The following is a 25157-nucleotide window of genomic DNA, read 5'->3' on the forward strand; positions in this document are numbered from 1 at the left end:
GTTAAAAGATAAAACCTTGGAGTGCTGGGACACCTGGGAGGCTCAGTGGTTGGACATCTGCCTTTAGCTCAGGGCATTATCCTGGAGTTCTAAGATTGAGTCCCACATCGGGCTCCCTACATGGAGCCTGCTTCTCCCTCTGCCTGTGTCTCTGCCTCTCTTTCTCTCTGTCTCTCATGAATAAATAAGTAAAATCTTTAAAAACAAAAACAAGAACCTTGGAGTGCTGCTGGGTGATTCAGTTGGTTCAGCATTTGACTCTTGATTTTGGCTCAGGTCATGATCTCATGGGTTGTGGGATGGAGTCTCATGTCAGGCTCTGTGCTTAGTGGGGAGTCTGCTTGAGATTCTTTCTCCCCCCCCAGCCCCTTCCCTCATTCACATGTGTGCACACATGCACATTCTCTCTCTCTCAAATAAATAAGTAAATCTTAAAAAAAAAAAAAGATAAAACCTTCAAGTCATGGATTTCTGTATTTTAGAGATCAAATAGTCCCACAGCTGACAAAAGATAAACTCTTACTTCCAATATCATTTCCCTGTTGTTCTCTATAGTAGAGGTAAGTTTTCTCTCACCTCCTTATTTCATACTGTAGCATTCAGATTATTCTATCCCTCCCACCCCAAATTTACTATAGTAAATAGTAGTAAATAGTAGTAGTACTTTGTATATATCTTTGTTATTGTAACTATCAGATTGGATTCCAGTTGGCTGATATATTTGTCTCATTAGACTATAAATGACTCCAGATTATGGATGTTTCCCTTTTAGTGCCTAGACTTTGACACCTAAGGAGACTAGGTATTCACTGAATGGAAGAATGAACCTCTTTATGGAACCCATATAGTTCTCTTCTCATCCTGTCTCCTGTTCCTCTTCTGTTTTCTTCCCTTCCTCTTCTTCCTTTTCTTCCTCCCTCTCTTTTCTTTTCTTCCCCCTTCTTTTCCATCAGCTTTTTTGAGGTATAGTTTACTTGCCATAAAATTTACCAATTCTAAGTGTATAGTTTGATGAGTTTTGATAAATTAACACAACTGTGCATTAGCCACACAATCATGATCTAGAAAAACACTTGCATCGTTCCAAAAAGTTTACTCATGTCACTTTGTAGTTAGTTACTCACCCTGTCCCATGCTACTCGTCTCTAACAACCACTGATTGGCTTTCTGTTACTGTATTTTTGCCCTTACCAGAATTTTATACATATGTAGTCATACAGTATGTAGCCTTTTGTGTCTGCCTTTATTTAGCATAAAACTTTGGCAATCGTGTTTTGTACATGTAGTAATATTAATCATACGGATATATCATAATTTGTTAACCCATTTACCAGTCAATGGAAATTTGTAGCATTTTAGTTTGGGGCTATTATAAATAAAGCTATAATATGGTATTTCTAAGCAAATCTTTTAGATACAGCTTCTAATTTCTCTTGGTCATATGGTAAATAGATATTTAACTTTATAAGAAACTGCCAAGTGTTTTTAGAGAGGCTGTTCTATTTTACATTCCCAACCAGCAGTGTATGAGAGCTCCAATTGTTTAGTTGCTCTACATCCTCACCAGCACTTGGTGTTATCAGTGTTTTTAATTATAGACATTCTGTGAACATGTGGAGGTAACTCATTATTTATGTTTCCCTAATAACTAATGACATACATTTTTTTCATATGCTTATTTGCTACCTGTACAGTTACTTTGATGAAATGTCCTTTTAAATCTTTTCCTCATTTTTAAATTGAAGCTTGTATCTTCCTATTTTTGAGTTGTAAAAGCTATTTATTCTGAATACAAGTCCTTTATTGGATATATTTTGCAAATATGTTCTCCTATTTTATATCTCGCCTTTTTGTTTTCTCAGCATTCTCTTTTGAAAAGGCTGGGGCACTTAAGTGGTCCAGCAAATTAAGTGTATGCCTTCAGCTTGGGTCATGATTCTGGGGTCCTGGGATGGAGCCTTACATCAGGCTCTTTGCTCAACAAGGAGCCTGCTTCTCCCTCTCCCTCTGCTGCTCCTTCTGCAGCTCCCCCTGCTTGTACTTTCTCTCACTTTCTCTTAAATAAATACATACATACACACATACATACATATTTAAGGGAAAAAAAACAAAAGGTTAATTTGATTATTTTAATTTATCAATTTTCCTTTTAGAGTTTGTATTTTTTGGCATATTATTTATGAATCTTTCTCAAGATCATTAAGCCTTTCTCCTAAGTTTTCTTCTAGAAGATGTATGGCTTCAGATTGTGCATTTAGGTCTATGGTATATTTTGAGCTAATTTTGATCCCTACTTTATACTATATGCAAACATATTTTTCAGTATATGGATATCCAGTTGTTATAGCTTTATTTGTTGAAAAGATTATCCTTTCACCTAATTAATGATTTGCCTTGACACTGTTGTTGAAAATTAGTTGGCTAAATATATATGAATCTGTTTTTGAGCTTTCTATTCTGTCCCTATTTTTATGTCAGTACCACACATTATTATAATTTAAAAATAAATCTTGAAATTGGATTGTGTAAGTTCTCCAAACTTTTCCTTTTTTTTTTTTCTTTTTTTTTTTTTTTTTGGATTTTATTTATTTATTAGAGAGATAGAGAGAGAGAATGAGCATAACCAGAGGGAGGGGCAGAGGGAGAGGGACCAGCAGACTCTCTGCTGAACACAGAACCCAATACAGGGCTTAATGCGAGGTTCTATTCCAGGACCCTGAGATCATGACCTGAGCCAAAGTCAGACACTTAACTCACTGAGCCACCCAGGCACCCCTTGTTCATCTTTTTAAAACATTCCTATATATCGTTACCTCTATTTTTTTTGCTTTCTCTCCAGTCCAGAATTACCTACTTTTCTTCCTCCATAGACTATCTTTTAACTGCCCAAATCCTAGACTTCAGAGCCTATATTTATCACTTAAGCTTTCTAATTGCCCACTTTCTTTTTAGTCCTTATGGAGCTTCTGCCCTTCCTCTAACAAAATTCCTCTTTCATAGAATTTGGTTGTCAAGAATAACCTTTTTTTTCCAAATCCCTATCTTCCTACATGGCTTTAGCATGGGCACTGTTGACTGCCTCTCATTCTAAAATGTCCTACTCATTTTGGTTTCTTAGAATCCATTCTGTTGTTCCTGCTATCTTTTTAATTTCTTTAGGACTTTATTTCATAATTTTTTTTCCTGTTACTTGAACAGAAATTTCCCCTAAATTTCTATACTTTGTCCTCTTTCTTTTCTTTTCTCTTTTTAAAATTTTTTCCGGTCTCCTCTTGTCATTTGTTACCCTTGGTCAGTTGATCACCCCTAGACCACACATCTGGGCTGCAAACTTGCCATTTTCTCTGTTGATGAATATTCTACTTGATGCTCCTGGCATCCCAAACTTGGCATGTCCAAAGTTTTTCTAGGCCAACCTACTCTTTCTTTGTTCCTGTTACATTAATATCAGAATTTTCCAAGTGCCCAGTCTCCAAAGCTTTGGAGTTATTGCTTGTTCTATTTTCTTTTCTCTGTTTTTCCTTATCTCCACCTGGCCATACCCTATTCCCTCACTCCATACAATTTATTGTTGCATTTAGTTAATTCTTCCTACCTAGTATAACTTTTGAATGCTTCTTCCACTGCTTCCACCCCAGGTTTTCTTTCAGCACTTTTTGAAAGGAAGGGAAAAATAATCAAAGTGATAAGAAAATTTATATTTTCCTGGATGAAAATCTTAAAATTTCCAAATTGGGCATGTAGATCCTGTTCTCTTTTATTTTAAAGCATGTATGTTTGCTTTTGTTTTGCTTATGTCTGGACAGGGCTTTTGACCTTTATAACAGAAACGTTCTAATTTCTGATCATGCCAAAACAATAAATTCTGAGAACTGAAAAGGAGACATCTACATATGCTGTCAAATATAAATTTGACATTTGATAGTCTTTGCTATGATAACTTCAGAGTAAGTTGCTATTACTTATCCCTCAACAAGTGATCCCAAGATACCTGTGACCACATTTTAGGGAATTCTGGATATTGCTGCCTTAGTTGTACTAATTAAGGAATACTCTTTGGATAGTTATATCTCCATCAAATTGTATTGATCATTGTTTACATGTTTTCCACACAGAGCTTTAGAAATATAGCCACTTTAAGTCTAGTAAAGTCTGTTAAGGAAGTTTTACTGAATTTTATGTATATTCATACAAGTAAAAATGATAATCTATTTGGAATATTCATATACCTATATAGCTTCTGATATCAAGCATGTAAACTACTATTAAAGTTTGAATAGGAATAGCCTGTTGTTAGTAATGGATGTATCTGAAACTGGAAGGAAGGAAGGTTTGTTCTTCATATTTATGAAGTAGCTACTATTTCTCTAAAACCCTCCACAGTCATTGGGTCTTTTTGTTTTGTTATTTATCTATTTATTTAAAACATTTTATTTATTAGAGAGAGAGAGTGAGCGCATAATTTGGGGGGAAGGGCAAAAGGAGAGGAAGCAGGCTCCCCGCTGAGCAGATAGCCCAACATTGGGCCGGATCCCAGGACCCTGGAACAATGATCTGACCTGAAGGTAGACACTCAACCAGTCCTGAGCCACCCAGGTGCCCTTGTATCTTTGTGTTTTGATTAAGATCTGTCATGGAGTTTCCTGTTGGAAATGTGGGTTTTTTTCAGATGAGAACTTTATGGGGTTGCAAATTCTTGTTATCACTAAATTCTGAAGTGGTAGGGAAGAAGGCTTTTAAGTAAAATTTTCATCTGGGTGTTTTCCTCTCCTTTATGGTTTGTTAAAGAGGGTGTTCATTATGTAACTTATCATCTTATTCTCTTTTGTAATAAGTAATTTTGTATTTTCATTTTTATTCTTCCTCCTACTCCTTTATATACATATGTTTGCATCTCTAAAATTTTAAGAATTAAAATTTGGATTGTCGACATGTTTCTTGCACACTTATTCTGAAATTCTTTCATTTTTTTTTTAGTGGAAGGAACAAGCGGTGGTGCCCTCCAGCTTTTTGTTGATGCTGGGGTTCCTGTGAATTCAGACATGATTAGCCATTTTGTGAATGAAGCTCTTGCTGAGACCATTACTGTTATGCTGGGTGATAGAGAAGCAAAGAATCAAGGTCCTATTGCTACAAGTGTTTCTGGGGATGTTTCAATAAGCAACACACACTTGCCGGTAGGAGTGACTCTCCTTTCATGACTTAGGGAATTTTTTTGATACATTTATTAAAAAACAGTAAGATGGATAAATTTTAAATTAGGTATCATAATAAGGTCATAGTTTATGGAGAAGATTGATTTTTTGTTGTAATGGTATTATAGTAATATTTTCCCCAGCATTTTACTTTAAAAACTTTTAAATCTGTAGAAAAGTTGAAAGTATAGCACAATGAATATCTGTATGCCCTTTATCTAATACTCGCCAATTGATAACTTTTTGACATAATTTATGTCTTTATATGTTATATATTCTTTAAAAATCATTTGAAAGTTGCAAATATCATGACACTTCACTTTTTGAAAGCATCAACAGTATCTCCTAAGAACAAGATACTTTATTACATAATAAAATGCCATCATCATACTCCTGAAGAAAGTTAACATTGATATGTTAATACTATATAATAATACTATATAAGATAATAATATATGTTAATATTATATAATACTATGTAATATAGAGTCCATATTCAAGTTTCCCTATTATTCTAAAAATATCCTTTATAGATTTTTTTTTTTAATTCAAGAGACAGCCAGGGTTCACACATTGCTTTTGGTTGTCATATAAACTGCTATTTTTAATCTTTAAAAGAAAATGTATATTAGGCACTTTTGTTGTTTGTTTCATCAGCCTTATTATGCTAAGTAGTTTCTAATCTATTATAGGAACATGGAATTATACAAAATCAAAATAGACTCTCTACTACTACCAACTGTTTAAACCTTTGTAGACACTTCTGATTCTATAGATCATGAGGGCATCATTTTACATAGGTGAAACAGTTAAACTGCCTCATTTGAAGTATAAACATAAAGTTACATATTTGAATTTTATGGCGGTTGGTATAATGTAATTGGCATGATGTGATTAGTGTGCCAGAGACTAGGTACATAGTTTTGGCCTGTGCTTTTTTAGCTCATTGGTCATGCATGCAGTGCAGATGTTTTTAGGGTTGTGGCTTTCTCTGTGCTAATTAATGTTGGTATGTTTTCTGTGCATGTACTCCATATATTCTACATATACTTTCTCATTCTACATGAGAAAATGTAGGAAAATACAATTATTAAGATTGAGAGGATGGACTTGGGAGTTGGGAAGATGTGAATTTGTACCTTCAGGTCTGTTGCTTTAGTTTCATATGTATAATAGAGAAAATACATAGAGTTTAAATAACCAGGACTCTACCAAAATCTGCTTACGGAGTATGTAGGAGGGGAAGCTCCCTTCTCCCACTGCCATATTGTTCATTATCTTCAGAATTGAATTGTCATGATTTTTCGTGGCCCTTTGATCTTCGAAGTGTACATTAAAATTTAGTTTTCAAGTGCTGTGAAAGATTTTGTTGGGATTTTTATGGGAATTGATCCAATTTTGATTGGTTTAATTTGGAGAGATTGACATCTTTATGATACTGTTATCTTCTTAGCCAAGATTTTGTGGAAGATATAGTGAGATGATGAATGAAAAGAGCTTAATCTAATGCCTAGAATTTGGTACTTAATAGCTAATTGTTTATCATTATCATCCATTACCAAAACTATTTAGAATACCTTCAGATCCTCTCATGATGATGGTCAGTAGCATTATATTTGAAAACAGTGCTCTTATGCTATAGTTTTATGAAGTCAAGAGAAAAAAAATAAAGGCTAAGTACATGCTAATTATTAACCAGTGCTGTAGGATTTCTAATATGCTTCATGGTTTTTAAATTGCATGTCAATTTTCAGCTCATAATACAGAATAAAGGCTAATTACCCTCCTGTCTATGATGTTTTAGAATGAGGAGAAAAAGACAATGATTTGAAAAATAGGTAAAAGACATGTCTAGACAATTCACACACAAAAAAGAAGCACAAATGACCCAAATACATATAAAAAGATGGTCAATATCACGGATAATAAGAAAAAAATCACTGAACCCTCATTTTTACTGATTAGATGGTAAAACACTAGAAGTTTGATGGCATTGTATAGAAAACCTTGGGGAAATGGGAATTCTCATATCTTTTTGTGGTTAGTGTACAATAATATAACCCTGCAGAGTGAAATTTGACAATATATATTCAAATAAAAAATGCAATTAACCCATTAACCAAGCTGTCCCACTTTTAGGAAGTTATCCCACAGATAATCTATACACATATGAAATGCATTCAGTCAAAATTATGTTTGATGACGGGAATGGAACTACGTAGATAGGACATGGTTAGGAAATGAAACTTAATTTGCACTATTGTTCTTACGTACCTTTTTGAATTTTGACTCATTTGAATAATTTCTATTTAGCAAATCTATTTTAAAGTGTTTACTTTTTTCTTCGTCCGTACTTTCCATCTCCATATTATCTTCATTTTATCCCCCATTTGCTTTTTCTTATCCTTTCTTGCTTTTTTGCAAGTTCTGTTCTTTTGTGCTAAAAGGCTACTCTTTGATATCTTGTCAGTTAAAATGTTTCCTTTCTGTTACATGGCCTACCCAGCTTGTGTTTGCATTTGATCTTCAGCTGTATATTCACTGTATCTTCCTCTCTGTATTAGGAGAGGGAGCGTTAGGTTTCTTTGGGGCCTACTTCAGAGGCAGAGCTTTTTCAATAGCCTGAGGCTCTCTGCAGGCTAGTCTTGAAACTAACAGCTAGAAGTTCAAGGAAGGGCTCCATTTCTTTCCCATTCATTTAAATTCTCTGTAATCTCTGAATGAGCTCATTTCATTGTTTTACATTACCCTTATTTTGGTGATGATAATATCTTATTGATAATATCAATAAATAAATAATCATGATATCTTGTTTTTTTTATTTTAGGCAAGAATATGTACCCCAGTGGCTACCCCACAGCCAACTCCCCCTCGCTCACCTTCATCACCTCCTAAGGAGCGTGTGTTAGTAAAAACTCCAGATTCTTCTCCCTGTGATTCAGATCATGATTTAAGTATTCCTGAGAAAGAAATACTTGCTGAAAAAGGTAGAAACCTTATTTCTATATATCAGTTTTAATCTGTATCAATAAGATTTCATGGTTTATTTTACAAGGTGTTTTGTAGATTAATACACATATACCTGTTGCTTATTAGATTTCAGTAAATCATTTTTTCTGGCAAGAAAACTAAGAAATTGGTTGCCATTTTTTAAAGTATATGATCTAGGGGTGCCTTGGATGCCTCAGCCAGGAGACCATGTGACTCTTGATCTCAGGGTTGTGAGTTTGAGCCCCATATGGGGCGTAGAGATTACTTGAAAAAAATAAAGCATCTTAAAAAAAGTATATGATCTGATACACACTTAGACTACTTTTAACTTCATGGCAGTATAAAAATGATAGGTCTTTTCAAGATTTTCTTATACTTTACTAAATTAATTTGAGAATTTTCCCATTAATGGCCATTATTATTATTGTTAGTGATTATTTTATATGCCAAAATGTTGAGAGATTCCTGAAACAACATATCTTGCCTTCCTATGGAGTTGTTTATTGACTTTTATCTTTTAATTTCTTTTTTAAACAACAAATCTTTAGGAAATGAGGTGCCTGCCATCACACTTGTTACTACTCCAGTGGTTACCCCTGCTACTACCCCTCCTCCTGCAGCAGCTCTTTCCCCAAGTTTGTCAGAGATTTCCATTGATAAATTGAAGCTCACAGGCCCAGAGTTTCCTAAGCCATGGAGTGATGGAGACCTGCCACTGGAAGAGGAGAATCCTAACTCTCCTCAAGAAGAACTTCACCCAAGAGCTATGTAAATAGCATACTTACTTTCAGTAACTGTATTTCATCTTAAGTTGACATATATGATCTATTGAAAACATTAGAAATGTTGAAGCTTTATAAACCACAAGCTTAGTAGAAAGACGTTTCATAAACTTCAAGTTTTTAAGATTTTCACCAAATTTATTTGTGCCTTCAATTATTTTTTAAAACATTTTTTTTTTGTGGAACAGATTAAAATATATTGTTATAATATTGTTAGTCATATAGAAAATCATTTTTCCCCAGAGCGAATCTTCATTTACAATGATCAGTTAACTTTTCTATAACCATACAGATTTATTTTAGAGATGGTAGAACTTTTAAGATGGTCTGTGATTAAAGCATGAAAACAATTATAGTATGGTATATGTAGTATAGTAGTATGGTAATTATAGTAGTGCAGATTATAGAAATACTTTGGTAAGGGGCCTTTGAATCTGTTTTTTTAAATATAAAAATTAATATAGGCCTTTAGTGACCTAATAAGTTCAAAACATGTCTTTTTCTTCTTAGTGTAATGTCTGTGGCCAAGGATGAAGAGCCTGAGAGTGTGGATTTCCCTCCTCAGCCTGCACCTCCAGAACTTCCGCTTCCTACTGGCACCAAGACCCTTCCCCCCACACAGATGCCAGGTTCTGATTCATCAACAACAGAAAGCACCTTGAGTGTTACTGTCACTGAAACTGAGACTCTGGATAGACCTATCTCCGAAGGAGAAGTTTTACTTAACTATGGTCAAAAAGTGGCTCCAAAGAGTAAGTTAAGTTGTTTCAATTGATTTCACTGGCTAGATTATGACAATTCCTAAGTATTACTTTTCTATGTCAAGTGTTTTTTACTTAATTTTCAGGATTAAACATGGTATAATAATGGGCTCTGCAAGTTAACTTTTCTATGCCTTAACTACAGAAAGTTAACTTCTTGCTCAAAAATCTCACCTTCCAAAAAAAAAAAAAAAATATCTCGCTTCCAGAAATAATATCACTCTTAATGGTTTAGGGTTATACCTTCCAAGTCTTTTTTTTTCTATGCATATAAATACGTGTGTGTGTGTGTATGTGTGTGTATTTTTACCTTTAAAAAATGGGACCATACTATATCTTTCTATCTATCTATCTATCTATCTATCTATCTATCCATCTATCTTGTTTTGAAGCCAGATTTTTTTTTTTTTTTACCTAATAATATATTGTGGACACCTTTCTATAGCAATACATATAGCTGTACCTCATTTTTTTAGTTGAGTGTGGTCTATCAAAACAATGCCATAGTGGTTAGCATGTAGATTGCTTTCAGTATTTCCATACTATACGTAACTCTCCAGTGACTATTCTTACACACACGCTTTGTGTACCTATCTGATAAATTCCTTAGAATACATGCCTAGAAGTGGAATTGCTGAATCAGAGTATGCACCTTTAATACATACCTTTAATACATGATACATTGTCAACATGTTCTTTAGAAAGGTTAATCAGTTTTTAACTTTAATCAATTTTTAAATACATCAATAATATATAGTATTAAATACATCTATTAAATACTAATACTAGTAATACTAGTAGTATTAGTGTCTTTTTCTCAATTTCATAATTACTGTTGATACCTTTAGTTCTTTTTAATTTCTGACAAGCTGGTAGGTAAAGTACAAATCTCATCTTTGTTATAAAATGTACTTTAAAAAAAAGCTGGTGGGGATTGAGTAGCTTGTGAATTATTATTTATGAACAGTATAAGTTTAAATGTCATGTTCTCTGGCTTTATAGTAAGATTATTTACTAAACTTATGTTTCTTCTGCAATGTAATTTCTAGTTTTAGGAGATGGAAGACTGTATCTGATGAACCTAAATGATAGCTTATCCAGTACTTTACATGATGCCCTTGAAATGGTAAGAAATTACTGGCTCCATATTGAATTCTGACATAAAGAATACTTCAATGAACTTGGTGCCATTGATCAGGATTTTTTCTCAGATATTTGAGTTATAGATATAAAATTTAATAAAATATCCATGAAGAAATTTAAAATTTCTTGCATATTTCATTATCATATATGCACATTTCATTATCATAAATGTGAGAAATAAGGATAAAATTATTAACCTCTGTGGCTCCAGTAGTTGAAAAATGAAGTTAATCTAATTATGTAACGAAAATCTAGCTCAATGAAAATCATCATATGGATAGATTGCCTATATATAATTTCAGACAGGACTTTATCTGTTTAAACCTGCTCTCTTATGATATATGTATTATTTTTCTCTAATCAGGATTGTAATTCTTTGCCCTAAAAATAATTGAGTTTGTTAACATAAGAAAAAGAAACTGAAATAGGACATAGTAGTATCAGCACTTCCTAGTTATTACCTAGCTCTATGGAAGAAAAACTTGGTATTTAAAAGCATTATTACAGGGACTCCTGGGTGGTTCAGTTAGTTAAGTGCCTGACTCTTGATTTTGGCTCACGTCCTGATCTCAGGGTCCTGGGATGGAGCTCCACATTAGATTTTGCACTCAGTGGGAGTCTGCCTGAGGATATTCTCTCTCTCTCTGTGTGTCTCTCTCTCGCCCTCTGCCCCTCCTCCGACTCTGTGTGCATTCTGTCTCAAATAAATATATATTTTTTATTAGGGGCACCTGGGTGGCTTAGTTAAGAGGCCAACTCTTGGTCTCACCTCAGGTCTTGATCTCAAGGTCATAAGTTCAAGCCCCACATTGGGCTCCATGCTAGACATGGAACTTACTTTAAAACTTATATATAAATATATATTTATATAATTAAATATAATATATTTATACAAATTTATATATATGTTTATATTTAAATTAAATATGTATAGTTATAATTATTATAACATGGGTAATATTAATTAGTATTACAATATATGTAATATCAGTATGTATCCACATATAAATATCATACAGAAATGGTAATAGGAATTATCTTTTGAAATACTACTAAGGAATAGAAATCTTTACTTTTTATATATATTTTTAACCACCTAAGCAATGGAAGGTAGTGCTACTCAATTTTCATATACATTTATCTATAGCTTTTGCTAAGTATTACTGTTATTGTTGCTCTTTTTTAAAAAGTTTGATAATTTTTTTTTTTAAAGATTTTATTTATTCATGAGAGACACAGAGAGAAAGAGAGGCAGAGACACAGGCAAAGAGAGAAGCAGTCTCCATGCAGGGAGCCTGACCTGGGACCAGATCCTGGGACTCTAGGATCATGCCCTAGGCAGAAGGCAGGCGCTAAACCCGCTGAGCCACTCAGGGATCCCAAAGTTTGATAATTTTTGACATGTAGATATCTGTAAAAACCATTACTACAATCAACATAATGAACATATCATCATTCAGCACTCCACAAAGTTTCCTCATGACATTTTGTAATCCCTCCTCATCTCTTACCAGTCCTCTCATCTACCACATGTATATCACAATTACTGTCTATTTTCTGTAACTATAAATAGTTTGTGTTTTCCAAAATAACAGAAATGGAATCATGTGGTATACTTTTCCTCCCCTGCTTGCTTTAACTCAGCATTAATTATTTTGAGATTCATCTGTGTTGTAGTGCATATCATCGTTTGTTCCTTTCTTTTTTTTTTTTTTTAAGATTTTATTTATTTATTCATAGACACAGAGAGAGAGGGGCAGAGACACAGAGGGAGAAGCAGGCTCCATGCAGGGAGCCTGATGTGGGACTCGATCCCGGGTCTCCAGGATCACACTACACTCCAGGCTGCAGGCGGTGCCAAACCGCTGCGCCCCCGGGGCTGCCCTGTTTGTTCCTTTTTATTGCTGAGTAGTAATGTGTTATATGGATGTACCACAATTGGTCTGTTCACCTGTCAGTGGATATTTAGTTTTATTCCAGTTTTGGCTATCACAAATAAAGCAACTGTGAACATTTGTGTACAAGTTTTGTATGGACATATGCTTTCATTTCCTTGGGCAAATACTTAGGAGTAGAATGAATTTATATGTGGTAGGTATATGGTAAACTTTTTAAGAAAAGCTATTTAATTTGATCTGCTGAAATTTTGTGTTGGCTTTTACATGCATGTTTTATAGGAATTACATTTTACAGGAATTATAGGAATCTGCAGTGAGTTTTGGGCTTTTCTCAGACATATGGTTAAATTACCTAAAGATAGTTTTACCCTTTTGAGTCCTGCTTTAAAGATTCATTAGGGGCTCCTGGGTTGCTTAGTCGCTTACGCATCTGCCTTCAGCTTAGATCATGGATGGTCCTGGGACCTTGGGATTGAGTCTGGCTTTGGGCTCCCTGCTCATTGGGGAGTCTGCTTCTCCCTCTGCCCCTTTCCCCTGCTTGTGCGCATGCTCTCTCTCTCTCAAATAAATAAAATCTAAAAAAAAAAAAAAAAAAAAAAAAAAAGGATTCATCAGGCAAGACCAGAGCAGTACTTACTCTATGGCTATTTGTTCCCCACGGTGGAGGCAAGACCCTTCTAGGCACTCCACCCAATGCCTCATTAAATGTGGTTTTCCAGCCTTCCTGGTGGGAACAGCTATTACTCCAGCCAGTGTATACACCCTGGGCACTGTTGGAGCCAGTCCATTCTCCAGACTCATATGACTTCCTCACATGTGTGTGCTGATCAATATTCAGTGCTCAAAGGGTACTCTCTGCAGATCTCCAGAGTACTCACCCTGTGCAGCTTTTACTTTCCTGGTAGCCTATCTTATGAACTCTAGCTGTCTTGGCTTCCTTGGAGTTTCAGTCCCATCTTAGCTCAGGGGACCACTGAACTCTGCCTGGATTCTCCCTCTGTGCTGCCACCTGGAAAGCCCCATAGGCGGTCAGTGGGAGCAGTCCCAGGGCTCTCCTAATTTGTTGCCATCTCTCAGGGATCACTGTTTTTTGTTACCTAATGTCCTGTGTCTTAAAATGCAATTTTTCACATACTTTGTCCATTTTTTAGTAGTTTCAAGGGGTTAGGTAAATCCAAAAGTAAAGTCTGCTGGTGTTATTATCTTTCCATTTGTATCATTATACACGATCATGATGAAAACAGAAAGAGATTGGTGTATTTTTGAAAAATCATGTCATTCTATCCCTATATGATCATAATGCTAGAAGTTCCTTTAAAGCAACTAGTTGGGGGGTGTGTAGGTAGCTCAGTCAGTTAAACATCTGCCTTCAGCTCAGGTCATGATCCCAGGGTCCTGGGATCAAGCCAGGCATTGGGCTCTCTGCTCAGTGGGGAGTCTATTTCTCCCTCTCCCTCTTCCTCTGTGTGCACGCTCTCTCTCTGAAAGAAATAAATGAAATCTTAAAAAAAAAAAAAAATAAAGCAACCACTTGAAGTGATGTAAATAGGACTGTATATTAAATTCACTAGTGGAACCTTAAAAAAATATGTATGCTGGTTCCATCCTCTGATGTGAGGATTCAGCAGATCATGAGAGTTGTATGCTGTTGTGTGTGAGTGGTTAGAAGCCTAGACCTATATATTTTGAAAAAGTTCCCAGTGTTCTCATGTGCATCCTTTGTTATATGTGACTACTCATTTTACAGATGTTGAGTGAGGTAAATGATTTGTCCATGTCACATAGCTATTCAGTGACAGATATGCAACTCTCTTTGCATAGATACATGGTACCTTTTCCTTTCATTTTAAGCTAATAACTCTAAATTTTGAGTTCTGTGTAGGACTATCTGAATCCTAAAGCTGAAGTTACAAGCAGCTGGGTGCTCGTGGTGAAGCATTTCTCAAGTCCACAAACAGCTTTGGAGGCTACATAGCATATATTAAATATCCTTAATAGTATAAAGATTCTGAATCTGGAAATTAACATATTCAAGTAATGAAATTTGTTAAAACCAATTCGCTTTACTGTATATATACAGGGTTATAAAATAATGCATTAAAGAGATTTTTTTTGGTAAGATTTTAATGGAATAGTTACTTCTCTAACAGTAATTATAGGTGCCTTAACATATTTCTGCAGTTTTTCATTTTAGCCTGCAGTGCAGGATGCAGCATCCCTACAGTGCTCTGCCCCCATCACCACACTGTGGTGGTATTTTAGGTGCTGCATAAATATGAACCAGGAAACTGTATGAGCCAAAAACTTGATGGCCCTATATAAAACATTTATAAATCATTATAAGTCAATCACTTGGGACACAGGGTCCAGTTTTCATGTTTATTATAATAAATGTCCAGTTTAACTGTAACCAAATTATTCTATGCTGTTGTTTCTTTTTGAGGCAAACTAAGGAGTTGTTAGTTGTCAAATGAAAGTGAGAACTAGATGAAAATACAGTCTACCTTCTTTCCATAAAGTGTTAATAAGACTATTTTCATGGTGGTCTTATGTTTTATTAATCATAAATCAAGAAAAATGCAATTGTTTCTTAGAATTTTTGGTTATATTAATTGTCCCTATATTTCATTCAGGATGATGATCCTCCCAGTGAAGGACAAGTAATGAGGATTCCCCATAAAAAAATTCATGCAGATGCAATTCCTTCTCTTCTTGCTAAAGAAAACCAGGACTCTTTGGTTTCACCGCAAGCAGCCTACCATTCAGAGGTACTTATTAACCTTAATGATTTTTGTTTTCTTTTGGTTTGATCTAAATACAGGAAAAATAACAAAATATTCCTACTTTTAGTGAAAGCATGCTAATTCTTCAACTTATTCAGGGGTCAACCTTTTAGTGACTTTAACCTGAAGTGCAAACTTTAGAGTTCTACAGTTGAAAGGAATTTAGGCCATCTGTTCCAGCCCTTTTGATCTACAGTTGAGAAAAACTGAAGCCCTTTTAAATGATTTGTGAGGATCATTCATTCTTTCTTTCTTTCTCAACCATTTACTGAATTTCTACTATATGCCAGACATATAGTACCAGTGTCTGCAGTCTGGGTTGTTACCAAGATCAATGATCCTTATGAGTATGAGAACGTTTTGTGAGTAGGCAAGCTAAGGCTTCAATAGAGTCATAGCATATTAAGGTGTTAAATAGCTCAACAATTACAAGTACCCTGGAAAACTGATTCACAATAGAGAAGGTACTATTTATTGCACAACATTTTATATAGTGGTGGCAGAGTAATAGAAGCACTGTGAAATATTCCTAATTAATTTCTAGGGAAAATGTATCTGCCATCATTCTGAACTTTACTTAAGAGTCTCCAAAGGTTTTATTTTTTATTTTTATTTTTTTTTAATTTTTTATTTATTTATGATAGTCACAGAGAGAGAGAGAGGCAGAGACAAAGGCAGAGGGAGAAGCAGGCTCCATGCACCAAGAGCCCGATGTGGGATTTGATCCCGGGTCTCCAGGATCACGCCCTGGGCCAAAGGCAGGCGCTAACCCGCTGCGCCACCCAGGGATCCCAAGGTTTTATTTTAATTGCAAAATAATCTTTTTCTATTTAAAGGCTGTTGAAGTAATTAACATTCCTAAAGAAAAGTCAGATTAAGGACTTAGAGGAGATAGAAGTACACAAGAATTTGGGGAAATTTTAGAAAATCTTGAATGTTGAGCTAAGAAGTTGGATTTTATTTTGTAGTTCAACAGAGCCATCAAAGATGTTTCAGCAGTGATTTCTTCATATACCCTAGTAAAAACACTTCATTGAAATTAAAACCCATTTAAATGAGAAACATGAGAACGTTCGGATAATAGAATTTTTATTCAGTTCTGGATTAGTAAACTCAATATTTCTAAGTCACAAAATGTGGTAGTGATCAGATATATAATTTTTAATACAGAAAGAAAATAGAAATCATAATTTTCTTTTTATTTTTTATTTTTTATTTATTTATTTATTTTTTTATTTTTTTAAGATTTTATTTATTTATTCATAGAGACGCAGAGAAAGAGAGAGAGAGGCAGAGACACAGGCAGAGGGAGAAGCAGGCACCATGCAGAGAGCCTAACGTGGGACTCGATCTAGGATCTCCAGGATCACACCCTGGGCTGCAGGCGGCACTAAACCGCTGCGCCACCGGGCCTGCCCTCTTTTTAGTTTTTAGATTTTGTATATTTGATAAAGAAATATATTTGTACTTGTATACTTTCCCAGGTAAAAAAGCTTTATTAAATATGGTGAAAGTAGTCTTCTTCCACTTATATACTTATAAAAATGTAGTTATTTGGATATGGGTAATGTTTATGTCACGTAAGGTATATTTTCCTCATCATACTTGTTTAACTATAAAGTTCACTCTAGCAAGTTCAGGCAGTTTTTATTAATGGAGAATGAAAGATAAATTTTCTGTTATTTTTATTTGAGGCTGTATGAATCATGTAATGTGTGCCAGCATTTAGTTTAAATCATAAAATTTTTCTTAGATGTTTTGCTATTGAATTTGGAGTTGGAAAAATAGATAATGGTTACTTATCTTCATAAAACATTAGTAACAAAGCCAATTGCTAGATGCCTGATTGAACTAAAACTTTTTAAGACTTTCAGTAGTGTGAGTGTGGCATCATAATAAGTACTTTCTAAAATATCTTTCAAGTAGCCAAGTGTCATGGATCATGATATTTGACTAATTTTTGCTGTTTTGACTTGAATTTAATATGGTGTTTTTAGCAATTGTTTCTACCTTCCATAGGACTTGGAAAACTGTGCAGGTGAGCTTAGTGAAGGACAAAGGCCTGGGCTGACAGCAGCAGCAGAGAACATCTTCCCGGGACGTTCTGTCTCTATGCAGCCACCTGCCACTAATGTGGGGTCTTTGGGTGAAAAATGTGCTCCTAAGCCACTATCTCAGCAATTTGACACAGTTACAGGTATGCACCAACATATTGCTTCTTAATTTATCATTTATTAGAATGCACTTGACTCCCATCACACTTTCTTTGTACTGTTTCCATGCTGAATGCTATATTCTGTCTTGTATAATAATTGCGGTCATGATCCTCATCTGAGTTAAGAAAATAGTGATTTTTAGGTGGAGGCAAAATTTCTTTATTAAAAAGGGTCTTCATTATTGAAAAGTTTAGTAATGACTTTTTTTTGTGGCCTATATACCAATATTTTACCAAATATGATTTAGGTATCAGTGTAAGTATGTGAACCCTATTGGGTGATGCATGGGATAATTTTGGTAATATGCATACATATACTTAATTTTTTTAATAGTGATGTATTTATTTTACTGTGTATTAGAAAAATATAATTTAGAACACCAAAACTGTGACAGAACGTATCTTGTTTGGGACTAAGTTAAATGAGATAATACTGTAGAAACTCATTCTTCACATTGTATAAATTTCTGACACAGCGCTCAGTGCATTTGTGGCTATTTTAGAATCTCATTAAGCAGACTTTCTCCTATAACACTTTGGAAATAAGAATAGAAGAGAGAATACTGATCACTAGCACATTCAGTTGATTTTCATTATCTCTGGTAGTTATGTTCTATGGAGTCACCAGGAACACTGGATTAGTAAATACTGACCCATTGCTCCGAGGGGAAGATACAGGCCTGGTTCCTGCAAGCCTCTGATGATAACATCTTTGTCCACTGATTGATATATAACCTGTGTTATGTGTAAAGAAATCTTATTATAATATATATTGTTGATGCATTAACCTTGAGATCCGGGTTCACAATGTAGCTCGTGCCTGAACAAAGCTTATCAAATCCAAGATTTTCTCTCTAAGGCCCGTCATACCTTTGTGCACTTAGGAAACCAGATAGCCCTTCAGCACTGTGACTGGGAGCCCTTGGAAACCACAGATCACCAACAAAAAGCATTTTTAAATGTGAACAGACAGTAAATATACAGCAAAAAGGACCCTTGTTTACAGTTATAAGAGCTGAAATAAGAAAACAGCATCACTTTGTTCAGCCTCAGCTGGTAAAATGTAAGTTGGGTGAGGCAAAAGTTTTTTACTGGTCTGCACATGTCTGTGAATGACCACAAAAGCACTGTGACTATTGATTTTGGAGTTAGAAATAAATTTTATTGAGTAGGTGAATTTGTAAATATGGAATCAGCAAATTAATGAGGATCAAATATATTGTCATTTACTGATTTTTTTCCATGGCTATTGCTGGATTCTCTTAAGTGAGAAGAACTTCTGGAGTTATGCAAATTTTCCAGAAATCAGAAAAGGGAATGCATAAAGTTAGGAAAACATTGGCATGCAATGTTTAAAATCTCCATTTCATATTGAGCAAACACCTTTTATCTTTCAGAATTGAGAGAAATTCAAGACTAAATTTTCCAGGAGAATAAATGTAAGATTGGAGTTATTTCTCATTTTGTGCACATAGTGATAGAATTAAATGTTTTACAGGTTTTTTTTTTTAAATTTTTTAAAAAATTTATTCATGAGAGACACAGAGAGAGAGAGAGGCAGAGACACAGGCAGAGGGAGAAACAGGCTCCATGCAGGGAGCCTGACGTGGGACTCAATCCCTGTCTCCAGGATCATGCCCTGGGCTGAAGGCGGTGCTAAACCGCTGAGCCACCCGGGATGCCCCCTTGCCTCTTTCTTTATCCTTCTTTGCTTATATTTGTATATAGCTAACTATGCAGATTGCAGTTAAACAGAATGAACACTAGGTGGCTCCCACAGATCACTTCACAGCTGTAAGGTACTTGAGAAAAACTAGGTACTTGTTAGATTATTATAGAATAAAATACATAAGGTTATATCCTATTTAGTCCCTCCCTATCCCTCTGGTAGCACCTAGCATATTGCCTACAGTACAGTGTATTTGTAATAGTAAGCACATTTTAGGTATTTATTTAACAGGAAAAAATAATAAGTTATGTGGCATAACACAAGGTCAGGCATATAGCAGAGTATGGCTAAGAATTTGGGCTTTGGAAGTTTCAGATATTAGTTTGCATTTCAGCTCTGTGTACTTTGAGGCAAGTAATATAATATCTCTCAGCCCAAGCTTCTTCATCTATCAAGTAGGGATAATATTAGTGTATTAGTTACCCATTGCTATTTAACAGATTACCCCACAATTTAGCAGCCAAAGACAGCAAACATTTATTATCTCACACAATTCTGAAAGTCACAAATATGGTTGTAGCTTAGCTAGGTAATTCTCAGGATCCCCCTTGAGCTTGTTTTTTGGGGCTGAGGTCATCTGAAGGCTTCCACCAGGGTTGGAGGATCTTTTTTTCTAAGCTCACTCAACATGGCTGCTGGCAGAAGGTCTCAGTTCCTCACTACAAAGAACCTGTTTTTAGAACTGCCCATGATACCAGCTGGCTTCCCACAAAGATGATCTTAGAGAAAGTAAGCAATCAGGATGGAAACCTCAATGTCTTTTATAATTTAATATCAGAAGTGACACGCAATTGTTTATGCCACATCCTATCAGTAACACAGACCAATCCTGGAATAATACTGTAGGGGACTACAGAAAGGTGTGAATACCAGGAGACAGGATTCGGGGAGCCATCTTGGAGGCTGGTTATCACAAATAGTGTCCACCGTTTAAGGTTATTAGGATTAGTAAATGACAATGCATATAAAGTAGTCAGCACAGTGCTTACTTAGCACATAGTGAGTGGTGTTCTCTTTAATAATACTCAAGAGTATGTAAAAATGCCTTCTGACATGTATTTAAGAGAAATGGAAACTACTCACAGTTACCTAAAAAGACTATGCCCATAGAGAACTAATGCCATGTATCATTATTTCTGCTGGTGGCTAATTTCATGCCTTTTATATTGATTTTGTTGTTGTTGTTAGAGACAGAGTGCGGGGGACGGACAGAGGTTAGAGGGAGAGAGAGAATCTTAAGTAGGCTTCATGCTCATCATAGAGATTGATGCAGGACTCGATCCCACGACCCTGAGATCATGACCTGAGCCAAAATCAAGAGTTGGATGCTTAACTGACTGAGCCACCCAGGTGCCCTATATTGATTTTTTAATAACTATCTATAGAGGCTCATCACCTCTTACCTTGCATCTTCCCACCTCTGTTCATTGTCAGTAAGTATCCTATTTGCAACCTATATTTCCCTAGCACCCTTCCTAATCCTGAGGCACTCAGTTTGGGTTGAATAACAAAAAGATGCAAAATTAGCTTTGAAGAGTTGCCTTAAGAATCCTAATATGTAAACTGGTATTTTTGAATGAATTGTGAGGACTCCAGAATACACTTTGAATTCTAGCTCTCATTTATTCAGAAAACTTGTATTAAGTACCTACTATGTATCTGATACTATATTATATTTGTACAATGTTAGGGACTTAAGATACAGAGATGCTAGACATCTGCTCTCAAGGAAGTTTACAAACTACTGTAGGAGAAATACAAAAAAGGTAATATAATACTGTGTGATTAGTACAATGCAGACTGCTGTGGGAGTGCAGGGGAGGACTGTACCCACACATGTGGGCTCCGAGAAGGTTTCCTACAAGTCGATATGAAATTGAATCTTAATGGTGGAGCATGTTCCAGTTTGTACAGTTACTTATTGATTTAGAAAATATTTTTTGACTGTTTGCTATGCTCTAAGTATACTTGAAGGACTAGGAATATAAAACCTATTAAGGCCTTATCCATAATGGATTTTTTCTCTAGTAGAAGTAATAAACAAGAGGACACAAACATGCAGTAAATTGTTGTAGTTGTAGGATGGGGTACAGGTCACTTGTACCTGCAGAGAGCAATCAAAAAAGACTTCATACATGAGAGGAGGCTTATTTGAAATGCATTCTCAAAGATGAATAGATGTTTGCCATGTAGTAAATGAGGAGAGACCTTGCAGGCTGAATATGCAATGAAACAAGGGGAAAAAGTAAAAAAATAGCAAGACTTAACTAGGGAGATATAAGTACTTAATCAATGAGCTAGACCTAAGGATGCAATAAGATTGGAGTAGTTAGCAGAAACTAGGTCCTAAAAAGTCCTGGATAATATATGAAATAGTTTTTGAATTTACTCTAACATGATAGGGATCCATTTATATGCCAAATGGAAGATAATGCCAATCTTATTTTATATTTATACCCATGGAAAATTGAGTCTTGAATTTCTGTCAATTCTGAATGTTTTGTGATATTCTCAGATTCATTAAGGGTTGTAAGTAAATGCCTGATATGATCATCTTTGCCTTTTATTTAGCGAGATCATCTAAGGTGTACAGCGTGATGAGTAGATTGGAAAGGATTAAGACTGGAGGCAAGGAGCCTGATTGGACAGGTGTTACAGAAAAGCTGGAACCATTATTATGCAACAATGAGGAAATGTAAAAAGGGAGATTGGAAAGACAAGGAGGAGAATGGACAAGACTTAGTTTGAAAATGAGAGGAGCAAAAGAAAGTCCATCCATATGGTTAAATAGATGGAATTTCCATTCACTAAGAAAGAGGGAATATGGAGAAAGGATAGAATTAGGAGGACATAAGGATGAATGGAGTTTTAAGCATATAGAATTTTAGGCACCTTTGGGTTTCATACAAATGGAGAAGTCTATTTTTGTGACAAACCTGAAGCTGCTGCTCACACTGGCAATTTTGAGTGGATTTAGTCTTCTCTAAAAGTCTTAGTTTCTAAGTCCAAGGTTCCTTTTTCATTGCATAAGTCTCTAGAAGAGTAAAGTTATGGATTTCAAGTTATTATGAATTTGATGTGGATGATATAATAGTTACAAAGAGTGAAGTTACATTATACAGACAAGACTCCCACATTCAATGAGCATACTTTATAGAAGTCACACTACTGTGTTGAGCAAATTTAGCATTGTTACCGTGACTGTCAAGGAATTCTTTCCTGACCCTTTATCACTAGGTTAGATACCTGTCATATGTGCTCTCTGTATAGCTCTCTAATGTTGCCTGCCTAATGTTGCTTTTGTTACACTGATCTGTAATCTCACTTGAGGGTAGTAGGGACTTTATCTTGTTTACTGTCCTATCCTGTCGTCAAGCAAAGTTTGTAGCATCTAGGACATAGTAAATATATGTTAAATGATAGGGTGTTATATGAGTTGAAAGCTATTACGCACTTTTTTGAATGCTTTGGGGAAAAATTTGATTATATACTTTCTGGGTTTTTACATTTAGATCTTTTTGCTTGTTTATTTTTAAAGATTTACTTATTCATGAGAGACAGAGAGAGAGGCAGAGACCCAGGCAGAGGGAGAAGCAGGCTTCTCGCAGGGAGCCCGATGCGGGACTCGATCCCGGATCCCGGGATCATGCCCTGAGCTGAAGGCAGATGCTCAACTGCTGAGCCACCCAGGCGTCCCTACATTTAGATATTTATCAAAATTTATTTCATGTCTTTTTAATTAATTTTTTCTTTATACTTATATATTAACCACATATAATTTCACATAAAACAAAATGTGATTATATCATATATTAAACTATGAACAATTTTTTTGGAGTGTCTTCTGTCTATTCATTTGTCCTCACATTTTCTTCTATTTCATATTATGCCTTACTCCAGCTAACTCATACTAAGATTCTGGCATGTAATCTTCCTGTTTTTGTTCATGGACATACTCACATGTATAATATACATGATAGATACATATGATGTGTGTGTGCGCTGTTATTTTACAAGCTGATATCATATAATGCCTACCTGCCAGCATTTGTTTTTGCATAGTAAATCCTGTAGAAATTACTCACACGTCTCTGATTGCATATGAGTATATATGTCTTCTTATGTTTGTTAACCATTTGGATTTGCTCACTGTGAATTACCTTTTAAGTTTTTTCCCCATCTGTTAGGTTCTAAATTTTTCTTATAATTTTATAAGAACTATTTCTATATTTTATTTATTTATTTTTATTTATTTTATTTTTAAAGATTCTATATTTTAGATGTTTTCTATCATCTATATTGCAAATATCTTTTTCCAAATTTGAACTGAATTCATTGACATTATTTATAATCTTTCTTTGCCATATAGTTAAAAGAATTTTATATAGTTATTTCTTTTATACTTTATGTGTTTTTATGACTTGATTAGGTTTCTCCTAACACAAGTTTATACCTGTAGTCTCATAGGTTTTCTTGCAAGATTTTCATTATTTAGTATATATTTATATTTAAGTCTATGTGGAATTTACTTTTGCAAATGGTGTAAGGTAAAAGTCCAATATGATTTTCTTCCACATAAATAGTTGGGCCAGCATCAACTAATATATAAACTGTTTTCCTTTCCACTGAATTAAAATATCAATATTAAAATATTGATATTAAAATATCAATTTGCGGGATCCCTGGGTGGCTCAGCAGTTTAGCACCTCCCTTTGGCCCAGGGCACGATCCTGGAGTCCCGGGATCGAGTCCCACATCAAGCTTCTGGCATGGAGCCTGCTTCTCCTTCCTCCTGTGTCTCTGCCTCTCTCTAGGTCTATCATAAATAAATAAATAAATAAATAAATAAATAAATAAATAAATCTTTAAAAAAAATAAAAATAAAATATCAATTTGTATACTATTCTCATAGATATAGAGTATTTTCTGGATTCTTTATTATAAGTATTCTGGATTTTCTATAATCTTAAACATATCAGACTATTGTGTCTTTATGGCACATTCTATTATCTGACAGGGCAAGGTTCCCCTTCAAAAATTTTTTCATACTTTGGTTGGCAGGTTTCAGACATTTATTCCATATAAACTCTAAAACTATTTTTTTTTATTAAAAATTGTCCTAGGGCAGCCTGGGTGGCTCAGTGGTTTAGCGCCGCCTTCAGCCCAGGGCCTGATCTTGGGGACCCGGGATCAAGTCCCACATAAGGCTCCCTCAATGGAGCCTGCTTCTCCCTCTGCCTGTGTCTCTGCCTCTCTCTCTCTCTCTCTCTCCCTGTGTCTCTCATGAATAAATAAAATCTTTAAAAAAATAATCGTCCTAATTGGAATTGTACTATTTATTAATATTGGAAGAATTAATATTTTTATAGTATGTCTTACTATTCATATCTTGTTTGTTCAATATATGTTTTAATATGTTTTAATAATTTATTCATGTGGATTCTATTATTTTCTTAATTTTATTTTTAAATTATTTTAAAGTTTTAATCACTGTCCGTAAAGGATTATTTTTCCATTTTTAGGTGTGTACTGGTATAATATAGAGAAAAACCAATGATTTTTATATATTTACCTAGTATTCAGTCACATTACTTAATTATCTTAATTCTCATAGAGTTATATTTCCTCACTAGAGTGTCTTGGTTTTTCTAGATATGTAA

The 25157-nt window shown here is 34.9% G+C and overlaps 1 protein-coding gene across 8 annotated transcripts in view; it reads left to right on the forward strand.

Annotated features, from left to right (window-relative positions):
• The window catches only part of KIAA0586 (KIAA0586 ortholog), a 108915-nt gene that overhangs the window by 45549 nt on the left and 38209 nt on the right, over positions 1-25157 (forward strand). For 7 of the 8 annotated variants that reach the window (XR_012036682.1, XM_072838741.1, XM_072838742.1 and 4 more), the window contains 7 exons: positions 4978-5177; positions 8023-8182; positions 8735-8954; positions 9479-9720; positions 10779-10855; positions 15404-15538; positions 17573-17750. Coding sequence is in view for 6 of the 8 variants with exons in the window: in XM_072838741.1 (XP_072694842.1) it covers positions 4978-5177; positions 8023-8182; positions 8735-8954; positions 9479-9720; positions 10779-10855; positions 15404-15538; positions 17573-17750 (1212 nt within the window). In the remaining 2 variants the exon portion in view is untranslated. Of the gene's footprint in view, positions 1-4977; positions 5178-8022; positions 8183-8734; positions 8955-9478; positions 9721-10778; positions 10856-15403; positions 15539-17572; positions 17751-18652; positions 18832-25157 lie in introns of all 8 variants that reach the window. The other variant, XR_012036683.1, reaches the window with a different exon arrangement.

This window comes from Canis lupus, chromosome 9 (assembly GCF_048164855.1).
Source record: "Canis lupus baileyi chromosome 9, mCanLup2.hap1, whole genome shotgun sequence".
NCBI classification, from domain to species: Eukaryota; Metazoa; Chordata; class Mammalia; order Carnivora; family Canidae; genus Canis; species Canis lupus.